General features: G+C 36.1%; 1 protein-coding gene across 14 annotated transcripts in view; it reads left to right on the forward strand.

Moving 5' to 3' along the window:
* Window positions 1–12,837, forward strand: part of ZNF644 (zinc finger protein 644) — a 49,965-nt gene extending 37,128 nt beyond the window's left edge. For 12 of the 14 annotated variants that reach the window (XM_071810452.1, XM_065841871.2, XM_065841866.2 and 9 more), the window contains 3 exons: window positions 98–703; window positions 10,542–10,644; window positions 11,144–12,837. In XM_071810452.1, coding sequence (XP_071666553.1) covers window positions 98–703; window positions 10,542–10,644; window positions 11,144–11,336 — 902 coding nt within the window. In that variant the 3' untranslated portion in view covers window positions 11,337–12,837. Of the gene's footprint in view, window positions 1–97; window positions 704–3,251; window positions 3,375–10,541; window positions 10,645–11,143 lie in introns of all 14 variants that reach the window. The other 2 variants (XM_071810454.1, XM_071810455.1) reach the window with 2 other exon arrangements.
* Window positions 12,838–13,495: the final 658 nt, after the last annotated feature.

The raw sequence follows: 13,495 nt of genomic DNA on the forward strand, positions 1-13,495 counted from the left end.
CTTGTTGCCGAGCCTCTCTTCTTATCCTTGTGATTTGCTGTTGTAGTGTTTAACTGCATATAATTGTCAAAAAACATGAAAATTGTTTTCTTTGTAGCGATTGAGAAATCTGAAACTTCCTCTGAGCATACGTGTCAGCTCTGTGGAGGCTGGTTTGATACTAAAATTGGATTGTCTAATCATGTGCGAGGACACCTGAAGAGACTTGGCAAAACCAAGTGGGACGCACACAAGTCTCCGATCTGCGTTCTGAATGAGATGATGCAAAATGAAGAGAAGTATGAAAAAATCCTAAAGGCTTTGAACAGTCGCCGCATTATTCCCAGACCGTTTGTTGCTCAGAAATATGCATCAAATGATGACTTTTTATCTCAGAATGTTATACCTCTTGAAGCATACCATAATGGCCTAAAGACTGAAGATACATCTGTGTCTGCATCAGAGGAAGAAGGGCTGAGTTTCCTAAATGAATGTGATGAAACAAAAGCAGTACTACATGATGGGAAAAAAAATCAGTCACTTACACTGATAGAACTCCTGAAAAATAAGAGGTTAGGAGAAGAAAGGAATCCTAATATGTCTCCTCAAAAGATTCATAATCAAACTGCAAGAAAGAGGTTTGTTCAGAAATGTGTTCTTCCACTAAATGAAGACAGTCCATTGATGTATCAGCCACAAAAAATGGACTTGACTATACAGTCAGGTAAGAAGATGTTTCTAGCTGTCTTGACAACATTTCCAAATAATTCTTTAATTCATAGAACATGTGCAAGTGCAGAGTATTTTCTTTGGGATTCTGTTCACTTGTTTCATTTCCAGAGGACGCTGACTGCAAGAGGTAGCACAGCAATTTTTTTCTGACACGTTTTTCCTAAAGTGAAAGCACCCCTCAGCAGCACTGAGGGGTTCTTGCATGGCACACAATTTCTGTTCTGCATATGACTGGGCCTACAAATTCAAAGCAGACACAAAATGAGCCTCAGTAAGGAAGAAGACACATCCTGCAGTAACAAGCTGGTGTCCAGGCATATTTGATAGACTAACAGTTCTGAAATGTTTGGGCTTGTTAACCCTGTTTCTGGGAATTAGAACAACTGGTTTGGGAACTACTTCATTTAAATCTTTGAGGTTTGTGCAAAGCAGCGTTTGCTCAAGCTAACAGAACTGTTGATACCCTTATAAATGCATAATATTCCAAATTGGTGAATCACTGTCGACTAATGCTTTTAGGCAAACATACTCTTGCAACATAGATTAATTCTTGTTCGTTTCAAAATTGCGGCTGCTGTGAGAACCTGATGCTTGCGTAGGGTCTGTCTGTCCTGAGCGTAGAACTGTGCTGGTTCAAGCTTTGTTGGAATGCAGTTCTAGCCAGCGGGTTTCTGATGCACAGCCCTTGACCGATACAGGCAGTGATTGCCACTCGCTGAGGATTGTGCTAATGAAACAGTTCTATAATCAACTTCCTAGATACTCTGTATACTAATAGAGCAAGGTTTTAGAATGTTACTTTTAACCTACTTGTCACATAAGTTATTTCTAGTCTTGGGCAATTCTTACAACATCCTTTTTAATGTGTATGTAGAGCTCGCATTTACCCGTTTCTTGTTTGGAAACCACCTTATAATGCTGCAGGATTATTTAGTTGGAGGAGCAGGTTCTTGTTTTTATACCCCTGACTTTTTGGTTCTGTTGGTTTTCTTCTTATTACCCAGTGCAGGTTAGTAGAACTGGCAGTACCTAGTACTTTTTCACCTATATTCTTGTCTTCTTTTCAACAAATAAAAACAACAACAATCCAATGTGCTCAGAAGTTCTTTTAGGAGACTGCAGAAGTGTGGCAATTTCTTAACAAAGGTGACTTCTAAAATGACATAGTAGAGGTGGAACAGAATTACATTTAATGTCTTCTGGAGGTCTGTGGTTGTCCTTTAAAACAGGAGATTGCTTAATAAGGGAAGTGTGCTTTGACAGACTTAAAGGTTTGAAAATCAGTTCTAAAGAAATAGCTTGTCACACCTGACACAGTGTATTGCTTTCTGCTTAATATTTACCACTGAATATTAGGTAGCACCATTTTGGTTGCGATGAACAACCAGGTAAAAATAAACATATGCTTGCATAGTACTAACAGTTACAAATGAGGCCCTATAATTATCTGTGGATGAGGAAACAGAATTTGACAACTAACGCACTGTGCCAGTTGAGTTAATAAGAAAATATTTAACATCAGGTTGAAATTCTTCTGTTTTTCCTAAAAGGGCAAATATTTCTAATTCTGGTTTTAGTTTTTAAAAAGGATTTTACCAGCCAGGTGCTTTTCTTCTGTAACTTGCCTGAAAAAAACAGCATGTCTTCTGTGGGCTGCTGGAGAATAGGATTCTTTATTTCCTGCAAACAGAGGCTTTACAGCTAGTAGTTTTAGCTTTTTTAATTTATTCTTCTAAGAATTTATTAGTAGAGAACTTGAAATATTAGTTGACCAAAACAATGTATCTTTGGTAAAATGAAGGGAGAAACATTACGGTGAAGTTGAGCAGAGAAGTTATAATGGTTTCTTTGTCTGGTAAGTGAGGAGTTCAGTATTGTTTCACTGTTTTCCTGTGATAAAGAGCATGTTCCTTTGTTGATCATTTACTTAGCACAAAGATTTTAGCAAGAATCTTCAAATCATTAACTTTCATTATCGATTGCGCATCTAAAGTAATGAACAGAAAATGCACTGAACAAAATGTTTTGTCTAACAGCTGTTCAGTGGTGTGTTTTACCACCTTTTTCTTTGAGCCTTCGACAGCAGCCTAATTTAGTATTGAGCTCTTCAGTAATGTGGGTAAAACACTTTTAATTACGACTTTGTCAACCAGACTTCTAAAATTCTTTTTATTGGAAATGTTGCAAGCTCTGAAATCTCTCGACAGAATTGTGCTGTTCAAATTGCAGGATTGCATTGTGGGATTAGAGCTTCATATTGTGGCGGTCTATAGGAACTTGATAGTAGGTATTAAATGCAGAGTAGCCTAATGGGCTTAAGTTGCCTCCTTTCTGTTCTTTTCCAAATAACTTGGTTTGGCTTAAAGCACTACATGGAAAATTAATAACTATTAACTTGGATCCTTCTGATATACAAAACAATTGCGTCAATGCAGTGAATATATTTTAAACCATCTTTATTGCAGAAAACTTTTTACAACGCTTTGAGAATTTCATTTTTTGAAGAGAGAACTGGATTATAGTTTTCTTTTGAATGATAGGTATGCCTGTGAAGCTTAGAACGTGTGTGCATTGCAATACGACGTTTACAAGTGCTGTTAGCCTGTCCAACCACTTACGCGCTTATGCACGAAAGAAGAGTGCTGGACTTTTGACTGGGACAGGTATGTTTTGTTACAGATGTAAAAGCAAGTCTGTCTATGATACATTTTCCTCATCAGACTGGACAAAAGCATATGTTAATTCAAAATAATTTTGAGGCTTCTGCTGGTAAACAATGTATTTGCCATAAAACTTCAGCAACTTTTAAGAAAAGGTATGTTGCTGTTGTCCACTCTCATGTCCGGTTTTCATTCTTACTCATTTATTATGGATCAAACATTTAAGGTATGTAAGCAGAACTAAGAGGTGATTGCTTAAATTCATTCTCCTACAATATCACAACTTCCAAACCAGCTAGTTGGCCTTCTAATGAAATGTTTAAAAATACCTCAAAAATGAGATAGAGGGGAAAAAAAACCACAACAAACCAAACCAAACAAAAAAAGCAATTTTTACAATCTAGTACATTCAGTTACCAAAAATACTGTACTTAAAACAGGGAAATCAAGTAATTTTGCAGTTTGTGTATTTCTAACAACGTATTGTATGTAGTTGGTTTCGTTTCTTGTTTGGCTCACAACCCGAAAACTACTTGGTCTGACATGGAGTAAGTGTAGTACAGCATTTGGCACTGCTATTAATGTTTTTTATTAAAACATACTTCATTTTAAAATTCCTCTAATATTCTGTATTTTTACTAATTTCCAGAGACCTGCTTACCTGTAGGCAATTTCTGAGTTTGCTTGGATTATTGCAGAGACTAGTGGGACTTTGTATGATCAACAGCAAATTGAGAAGCAGAGATGGAATATAGTGAGGAAAATTTGGATATACAAAGTCTGGAATATTCTGTGATTAAGAACGGCAACTGTCAGTTTTCTGTGTCAACAAGCACAGACCGTCACGCTGTGCTTTGGAAAAGCCTTTTCTTGTCTGCCGATGTAACTCATTACACTAAGAATGACAAGCAGTTTCAGGCTTTCTCTGCAGAAGGCTAAAAGAAATACAGACTGGACCTGTGGCTGCCAGGTCTTACATTATACTAAGTTAATGCTAAAACAAAGTAGATTTAGAAGGAAGTCAGCAGATGCAGTAATATCTAATGTGTAGGAGTGTGTGCCTTTAGCTAGTGATTCTCAAAGTTTTCATATTAACTCAGTAGAAATATGAGGATAGTGGACTTCGTTTTTCACTCCTATCGTTTGATATTAGCCTTGTGGTAAGTTACTTTGTGTATATACCTACTGGTGAAATGTTTTTCAGTAGTTATATATTTAAATTGCATGTTGAAATCTTAGCACTAATTCGTTAGCAGAGACACTGTCGAACAGGATATTTAGTACACAGAAGTTTGATCCTAGACAAGCTCCTTGCACCTCAGCTTACCTTTTACTAAATGGGAAAAGCGAAGGTAGCTTGTTACGGTGCTTTCAGGTATTTTTGTTTGTTTTCTTTAAGAAATGTATTTTGCTAGGGAAGTAGTAGCATACTCATCAGAACAGTTGCCACTTTCTTGAAAAGAACTGAAAGAAAACTCCTGAGTCTTGTGTCATTGGACCTCAAAGTTTGTTTAAAATTAAGTTCGAAACAAACTGTTGTTAAAAACAAAGCTTAAAAAAAATAGAAACAAAACCTTTTAAAAAAACCCCTTTTGATCTCAGCAGCTGGAGCTGAGCCAGATAGATGGCCTGTACCATGTGGACAGAGGCTTTTCGTTGAAACTAGTGACTTACAGAGGCTTAAGTTCAAGCTATAACATTATGCAACCAATATATGTTTCTATTAACTTAGTCATTACCATTAAAACTGTTGTAACTTTGCGAGGGTTGTAAACTGTGCTTGTTGGCTTTTCATTCGAGCAGACTCAATGCAGGCAAGGCTCATAGACCAGAAAATATGCTTCCAAACAGTGTTTTTATTTGATATTCCACTTCATATTGTAAGGGTTGTGAAGAGAATGATTTTGATGCAAGATTTCACTAGAACACACTAGTTTTAAACTTTGCCATGAGTGTCATTCTTGGGGACATCTCAGTTTTCCTTATTAAAAAGTGGTTGCAGTTGAGAGAGGTTTAGAGATATCTTCAGTTTGGCTGCAGCCTGGAACCTGTATGGAGAGACAATAAGGATATATTTATATGGGTTCCACCTGTTTTCATGAAGCTTTTTTCACATCTTCTAAAGTAAATGTAACTACTAAAAAGAAATCACGTCGGTTGAATATTTACCTCCGTTTCTTTCTGTAATTAAATAGTTGTGTGTAAACATGAATGTTGTAATTATTTGGCTATTGTTATGGGAGCTATCTAGGCATTACTGTTTCGTAAGAGAAGTATAGTAATCTCTGCATGTCACCAAAGCGAGACCTTCCCTAGCGCTACATTAGCTTATATACTATTCTTCTACTCACTTTTTCAGTTTGTCTGCATATGTTTTTGATATTGACTATTATCATGTTGCTTTTCTAGCAGATGCCCTCCTTCTTCAGAGTCAGTAATTTGGTCACATTTAGTTAATACTACCCTTTTTGTTGTTGTTGTTGTTGTTGTTGTTGCAAATGCAACTTGACAGTTTTAACAGTATAATAGACACAGTTAAGTGTAGTGGTAAATTTTGAGAATGGACTCAAGAAAGACATCCTAGAAGTGGAACTTTTTAGGCTGTTGGCTGTTCAGGGTTAGTGTTTATTAAACTTAATTTGTGCCTATAGTTATGCAGTATGGATCCACTTTATAGCAAATGCCTTTCTAGGTTCATTTGGTAGTTACCTGCTTTTGTATTAGTGCTTGCATGCTGGTCTTCAGATGTCTGACTGGAACATTAATTTTTTAATTTTTTTTTTTTTGCTATGCAGCCCAGTTTCAAACAATATAATGATTTAATCGCTCATCTTGAGTAGATGCTAATTTCTTTGTATACCTGTTTTGATGAATAGTAGCACATTAGTGTTTCTCAGAGCAGATGGCAAACTTGTTTCTTTCTTCTGATTGTCTTCAGAGCATTGGACAGAACTATGCAAAATCTTCAAAATCTCACTCTTCTTGATACAGTTGTATATCCAACTTCCTTCCTTTACTTGTCCTTCCAGTGTCTCTTGATTCTCTCTTGCACCCTGACTTTTTACTTCTTCTCTTTGTTGAGTCTTTTCACATACTCCATCTCTTCTTACCAGCTGTCGTCCTCTGCCAGTTGCCACGCTCTTCTTTCGTCTCTGCTTCTGTGGATGGAGACTGCTTTTTTGGAAGTTTGGGACAGAATAATAAACTAAGGAGCAAGGTGTCTGGCCATTGAGCCAGTGGTATGACTGAGGTAGCAGTTCATGCAGCCACTACACTTCCAAATAAGTTTTCATATTGCTTTGTCAAAATTGTAGCTTCGGGAAGTTCACTGTGGAAGCATATGCAGCTCCAGCAGAAATCTGAGATCCACTGGCTTTGCTTGTCTTTATTCTGTGTTGTTACAGTTAAAACCAATCAACTGGCACAATGAGTTAATTTTTAGTATCCTATAAAATCCTTCAGGGAGCAAATTACTGGAGGAATTTTTTTAATGCATTTTACTGTTCAATAATGATGAGGATAGATAGGAAGTGATTGAGTTTGAAAACTAGTGAATAAATATACATGAAAGGTAATTCATTATTTTTTACTTTTTAATTTGCAGTGTTCTTAAATGGCTCATTAGATGCTTTTATGCATGCAGTTATTCAGCTTGTGTTAACTTGCATACACTATGACAAAAGTAATGAAGTCTGAATAAAGACCCAGCTTCAGTCTTCCTGAAATGAGAAGTGTTCCATGTTGGGGGACATGGAGAAGTGGAGCTTGCAAATTACCATAGATGCACTTTTAATTTTGAACCTCAAACCAAATGTCGTGGCATCTGATTGTGACTTTCTAATTCATGTTGTCTTAGGCATTCTTATTTTAGCCTCCCGTCTCCATCTGCTTGTAGTCTTTCTTGTTAAGTGGTCACAGAGGTAAAGAAAGTTTTTGTATGCCGCCTTTTTACTTCACATGTGTTTTTCTAAATAGTATACTTTGAGTCCCTCAAGAAGATTCCTCCGAAGTTTGGTTTGGTTTTAAGTGGGTTGTTTCTCTGTCATGCTGTATCAGAGAGGTTTGATGAAGTGGTGTAACTGGTTGTTTACAAAAGGGTTTTGGAGTAGCAACTAGGAAACACCAGGTGGCCAAACTTGAAGGTAGGAGGCTTCTTCCAAAAAGAATTGGGCCTTTGTGGAGAATGAAGAATGATAGTTTGGGAGCTGTGATAGCCACAAAAGAGGCATTAATGGTAGGTAGTTGCTGCCTGTCTCTGGCAATTTGTTGCAATTTCCATGGAGCTTACTACAGCTAATTATCCTTGGTCTCTTCCCAAAAGTGCTAAAAATGTACTTTCTGAAGCCGTTGTGCTTTGTTACAGTAAAGGCATTGGAAGAACAGTAACTGAGTTTTGGTCGGAACAGGGCTACCCTTTTGTGTGGGTGAGGAAATGATGTGACTGATGATACTTGTAAGCATCATATCAACACAGTACTTCAGTGTGTGCATGCGACTTCATTTAAACTTGTTACTCTCTGGGTAGACAGAATGAAATTAATGTGGTGGTTGTTGGTACACACCTCTGGTAACTGGTGTTGGAATTACGGTTTTCAGTCAGCTTTACCCAGATTTTACTGTTTCTCGACTTACTTTCCTGCTTCATTAGAATAACTTCAAAATGTGCCTATGCTGCTTTGTACCCCCTAAAATGTCAAAAGACAGAGAGAACAAAAAATGTCTCTTGCAGAACACAAGTTTAGTATTCTTAGTATTTTCCATCTTTTGTAACAGCTTCTTGCTTGGGCAAATCTACTTCCAATCTTAGCTAAGTTACTCTGAGAATTTTTTTTCTCAATGTGATGTTTTCTGTTAATTGCTGTGTGATTTCTCTCTCTAAAGCCTCCATTGTAAATGGCTCAGAGAAGATGCCCATTCCTTTGCTTTCCTTGTTTTCTCATTGTTCTTGGAAAAGGTATTTTTCAAGGAAGCGGAGACTACTGCTCCTGGTACATTACAGCAGTGGCTGTCTGTGTTGCAGTCTATTTGATTGCTCTTAGATTACGCACACAACACCATTAGGTTTGCAGAAGACCAATTCAGGTCTAGTAAGAAAGTGAAAGCTCTCTGAAATGCTTGGCATGTATGTGAATAGAATCAAATTTCTTGACTGGAATGCATGTCTGAAGTTTGTCAACGTGAAGGAAATAGGCTAGGTCTTGTTTCAAATGCATGTAGGCTTCTCTAGAAGGGGCCTGTTGTCTACTGCTTTTTTTTTTTTTCCACTTATATCAATTGACATCAAACTAACTGACATTAGATGCAACTCATGGATGTGTTTGCATTCGGATAATAATGATTTCTTTTTCCCTTCTTCCCATCACGTTCTGCAAAATTGGCAATGACAAAGCTTTTGCTGTAATAACTGCTTCCGTTAAGTCTTCCCTTCATGCAAATATTTCTCTTCAGAGAATGGGTGTCTGGGTTTCAGTATTATAATCTGCTTACGTTTCTGGTGAAGTTGTTACTGATGTTGTGGTAATGTAAAATATTTCTACTACTTGGTATTTTCTTCGTAACTATATGAAGAATATGCTTCTGATGAGAGCATGAAGCACGAAGGACCCCTTACCTATTCATTTCTCCAGAAGTTATCTTAGCCATTTCTGTCTCGCTCCCAACCCATCCATGTTGGGTTACTGCTTTTCTATCCAGACTGCTTTCATTGTTACCATCAAAAAAATGCCATTGAGCTTCATCTTCCTAATGATGGCTTGACCCTGGGTCTGAAGGAAGCGTCTTTAGGTTGATATCTGCTTCTTTGATTGGTTCTCTGGTACCTTCAAACCTCAGAAATCAATTCTATTTTTTCTAGATAGTCTAGGAATCTGTAAATCAGGGAATGGAGCTGGGAAGTATCTGGTGCATCTACAAGTTAAAAGTTTGGCTACAATGTAAAAGCTTGAGAGGTGCTTACATGGAGAATGTAGGAAAAACGAAGCATGCAATCAAGACCATATGTTCTTTAAATTGGAATGTTTTGCCTCACCAGATGTCTTATGCTTCAGCATACTAAGAGGTTTATTCTTCTGTTTTATGTTAAAGGAGTCAAAACTTAAACAAGTGTAACAGTTTTTCAAATTTTACTGTTAAGATGCATCAGTAGTATAGCATTATGCCTTTTTATATCAAGAATACCATTTGTTACTGTCTTTCAGGCTTCTGTGGGGTTTTACTGTCAGTGTCTTGTGTTTTGCAATAGCAGTGTGGCTAGGTGTGCTTCTCAGTTCAAGCAGTCCCAAACTTCCTGGTTTTTCTTGAGCTTTATCAGCTGTGTTCATCATAACAATATTAACTCAGTTTAGTCCCCTCACCCCCCAACTTTGGCTGCTTCTTCGAATCTCCAGGTTTTGTTAGATTCTTTTTACATCTGTTTATGGGAGGTACAGACCTCAATGCTAACTGAACCCATTTGCTGGGTGTTTCCTGTTCATACACATTGGTTTCATACATAGTTTAAAATGCTTAGGCTGAAGTTTAAAAGTTGCTTTGCCTTCCCTGTTGATTGTGCTGATACGAGTTCCCACTGCCAAGGATTAATACCTAATTTTTGTAAGATGCATGAGAATTCAGACAGGAGTGAGGGGGAAGTTTCATTTGAAACTTGCAGAATAAAAGGACAAACTTTTGCTATGTGCTGAAAACAAATGGCAGGTGTTTTCAGATGAGAAATTCTTGATTGTGTTACCTAAAAGCTACAATTTTGTGAAGTTCTAACTTGGTTGAACATAAGCGGTCTTATGATGGTGCTTGAACTGAAAAACAAGTTCCAAGGTTCTGACAGTGTTTTATGCATGAAAGGGAATTTCCAGTGGTACTTTGCTTCTGTATAATTCTGCAATAGGTTAGTAGCTGCTTACTGATACTAAAACAACAGTTTAATGCTGAATGTCAGTTATGTAGTCTATTAAAGAGCAAGCACTGTGCTAAACTAAAAAAATAGCTTAGTGTGTTTTTTCAGCAAATTTCTTAGAGCACACTGTAATTGTTTTGGATTCACATTGTAATTAAATGTATAATAACAAGGAGGTAAATGTCTTTTCACTGCTGCTATAGGGGATGCTTACTAAATATGTTTGGTTACCACTCATTCAAGTATCACTTTACATATGGAAATCTCTCTCTTCTTAGCTTTAGACTGTAAGCAAAAGAAGTCAAGGTCAAGATCTGGAAGCAAGAAAAAAATGCTGCCATTACCTCATAGTGCTGATGAAGTTTACATACTCAGATGCAGGTACATAGAGTATTTTAATTGAAAGAGCGCGTTCTTAAGAGCTTGCTAATTTTAGTCGTAAGAAGATTTAAGATTGTATCCTGTAAATTTGTTTGTGATTAAATTGAAGCGGGGCGGGGGGGGGAAGCAGTTGGCTCTTTTAAATAATTTGAACAAGAGGGCTTGAATCAGTGATGCTCAGGTATTAGGTTGCTGACTGTTTCTGTAGCTAAAATATCATTGGTCATGTCTGAGTGATACTCTGTCCTTCAAAAGACACCTTACATAAGAACAACAGATTGCTATTGCTACTGTTAAAAATGTAAGAGTGTATGTTGTATAAACTGCAATTTTTTGTGTTCACGGTTACTATAAATGAACTCAATTACTAAGGTTTTTCTGCTAAAATTTGTAGCAACAAACTTCAAGGAAATTGAGACTTTCCACTTAGTATATTTATTTTCTAATTTTTCAGTAGACCTAGATATATCTTGATGGAATAATTCTAATATTTGCATAGGTTTTGTGGTCTGGTCTTTCGAGGACCTTTGTCTGTTCAAGAAGACTGGATAAAGCACTTGCAGCGACACATTGTCAACGCAAATCTTCCACGGACTGGAGCGGGCATGGTTGAAGTCACATCACTACTTAAAAAGCCTGCTTCAATTACTGAAACTTCATTTTCTTTACTGATGGCAGAAGCAGCATCATAGAACAAGGAAACATTTTAAATTTTAATTGGATGTAAATTTGAAATACTTTGTCATTTTTTTAAATAAATTGCTACACTAAATTATGTTTATAAATGCTAAAGACAGAAAAATAGAGGAAGTGGATTACAGTAACATCAAAACAAATAGAATACTTAACAGTTACAGTAAGTAGTCTTTATATTTTATATAGGGTGGAAGATGTGTTTTTAAGGTTTATTATGTTTTTGTCACTTACTGTGTTCACTATCAGTACAAGACCATTACATGTATGGCAGCCATTTTTAAATTGTTGCACATGGGTACTTAAAAGACAGATTTTAATAAAACAAAGAAACCGTGTTCTCTTCAGTGTTACCCAAATCAAGGCTCTGTTTATTCCAAAAAGAATTACATAGTAAAATAAGATATTATTATATTTTGTTTGTATGTATGTAGTGTTTTGTATAATACCAAGAACTGCTAATACAATTTACTCAACTTAGGGCATTAAATATCATGTACTTCATAGTTCAAGAGACTGTTTCATTCAAATAGGGCAATTAGTACTATTCTATCTAGGTGTGTAAGTGTTTTTTTTAAATCACATGAGGCTTTTTGTACTAAAAAGTGGAGGGAAACTTGTTTAAACAAATTTCTAAGAGAAATATGTACATAATACTGGAAATTTGTGGTAAGGAAATATTCTTTACTTCAGTTGCATTTCTCACTGACAATAAAGTGGTGCATCCATGCTACCTCCTACTTGTCAACAAAGATGGTATTTACCCTTATGTTTTTGTATCATAGTAGATTTCAATCCAACTTTCTTTATTACAAAGCATCTTTTGGTTAACAAGTTTGTTTCTTTATGATGATTTACTTAAAGTCTGACTTACCTACAGAAGTTTGCCTCTACTATTTTATTTAACACTGTAGAAATGTACTAATAAGCATTGCTCACTACACGGTTAGAGTAGAGTTTTCATTTATAATTCTGTTTAAAAGACTGATCATTTTAGAAAGTTCGAACACAGATTTGAAATGTTTCTACATATGAAGAGAATGTTTACAACTTAAAATTTAGAGCTTGTTTTGGATGTGATTATATGTATGAAAACTGTAACACTATGCTCATGCTAAGGACCTACTTACAGAATTACTGAAATAAATGTGCTGTGAGGATGGAAATATGGTGCAGGTGTCTTGGTCATGATGACTTGTGTTTGTTCATTTAAACTGTCCTCAGAACATGATTTTTGTTTAAATCAGATCAGGTTCCTCTACAAATCAATTTTGTATGCAAGTAACATTTCATTTTACTCATATAGGGTAACATACTGTAGTTAAGCCAAGGATATGCATTGATATTTTCTTGATATGTAAATAAAGTTAAAAGCAGTTAAAACAAGAGGAGTATTTTGGTAGAGTATATACATACCTCACTGCCAGTGAAATTGCTTTCCTATGGTATATCTCCTTACCAGAAAAATCTCTAAATAAAAAGGTTTAAAGAAAATCTAAATGTCTATAATGTGAAGCGTTTATTTGCATTGTGTGAATTAAGTTTGTGAAATGGATTTGTCTTGCTTGAGATTAGAATCTTCTCATGATCCTAAGTAAAAATACATTTACTTGCAATAAATTGACTTGTTCACAGACGCATTACATTTGATTGGTGGAAAATATGAATAAATGTCTGTCTTCCTGTATGTGTGCAGTTCAGAGGCAACACACGAGGCTTGTTAACGTTCTGGTGAAACAGGTGGGCTAAAAATACACAGCACTGCAGGACAGGAGTCCTGAGACAAGGCTATCATTAAATTTGTGCTATTGGCTGGTTTACTGTACAAGTTGCTGCAGAGAACTTTAGCTTTATTGTCAAAATGTATTCCCTTTTTTTGTTTGTTTTTTACTGGAAAATCTACATCAGTACATTTAGAGGCTGGAGAAAAAAACAGGTTTTAGGAAAGATAAATGGGATGTTAAAGTATATTGCAGACAAATTATGTGTATGCAGACTAAAAAATTTCTAAATATGTGGATGATTGTTGGATTTTTATATACGTTGTGAAAATGGAAGATTTACAGCGATGTGTTGAGACAGAATAGAGGGAAGTGATAAAATCACCTTGTATGTTTATAATGCTTTAATAGAGTGCTTGTTTACCCTTCTCACCAAA

This window comes from Patagioenas fasciata, chromosome 6 (assembly GCF_037038585.1).
Source record: "Patagioenas fasciata isolate bPatFas1 chromosome 6, bPatFas1.hap1, whole genome shotgun sequence".
In the NCBI taxonomy this organism is placed as follows: domain Eukaryota; kingdom Metazoa; phylum Chordata; class Aves; order Columbiformes; family Columbidae; genus Patagioenas; species Patagioenas fasciata.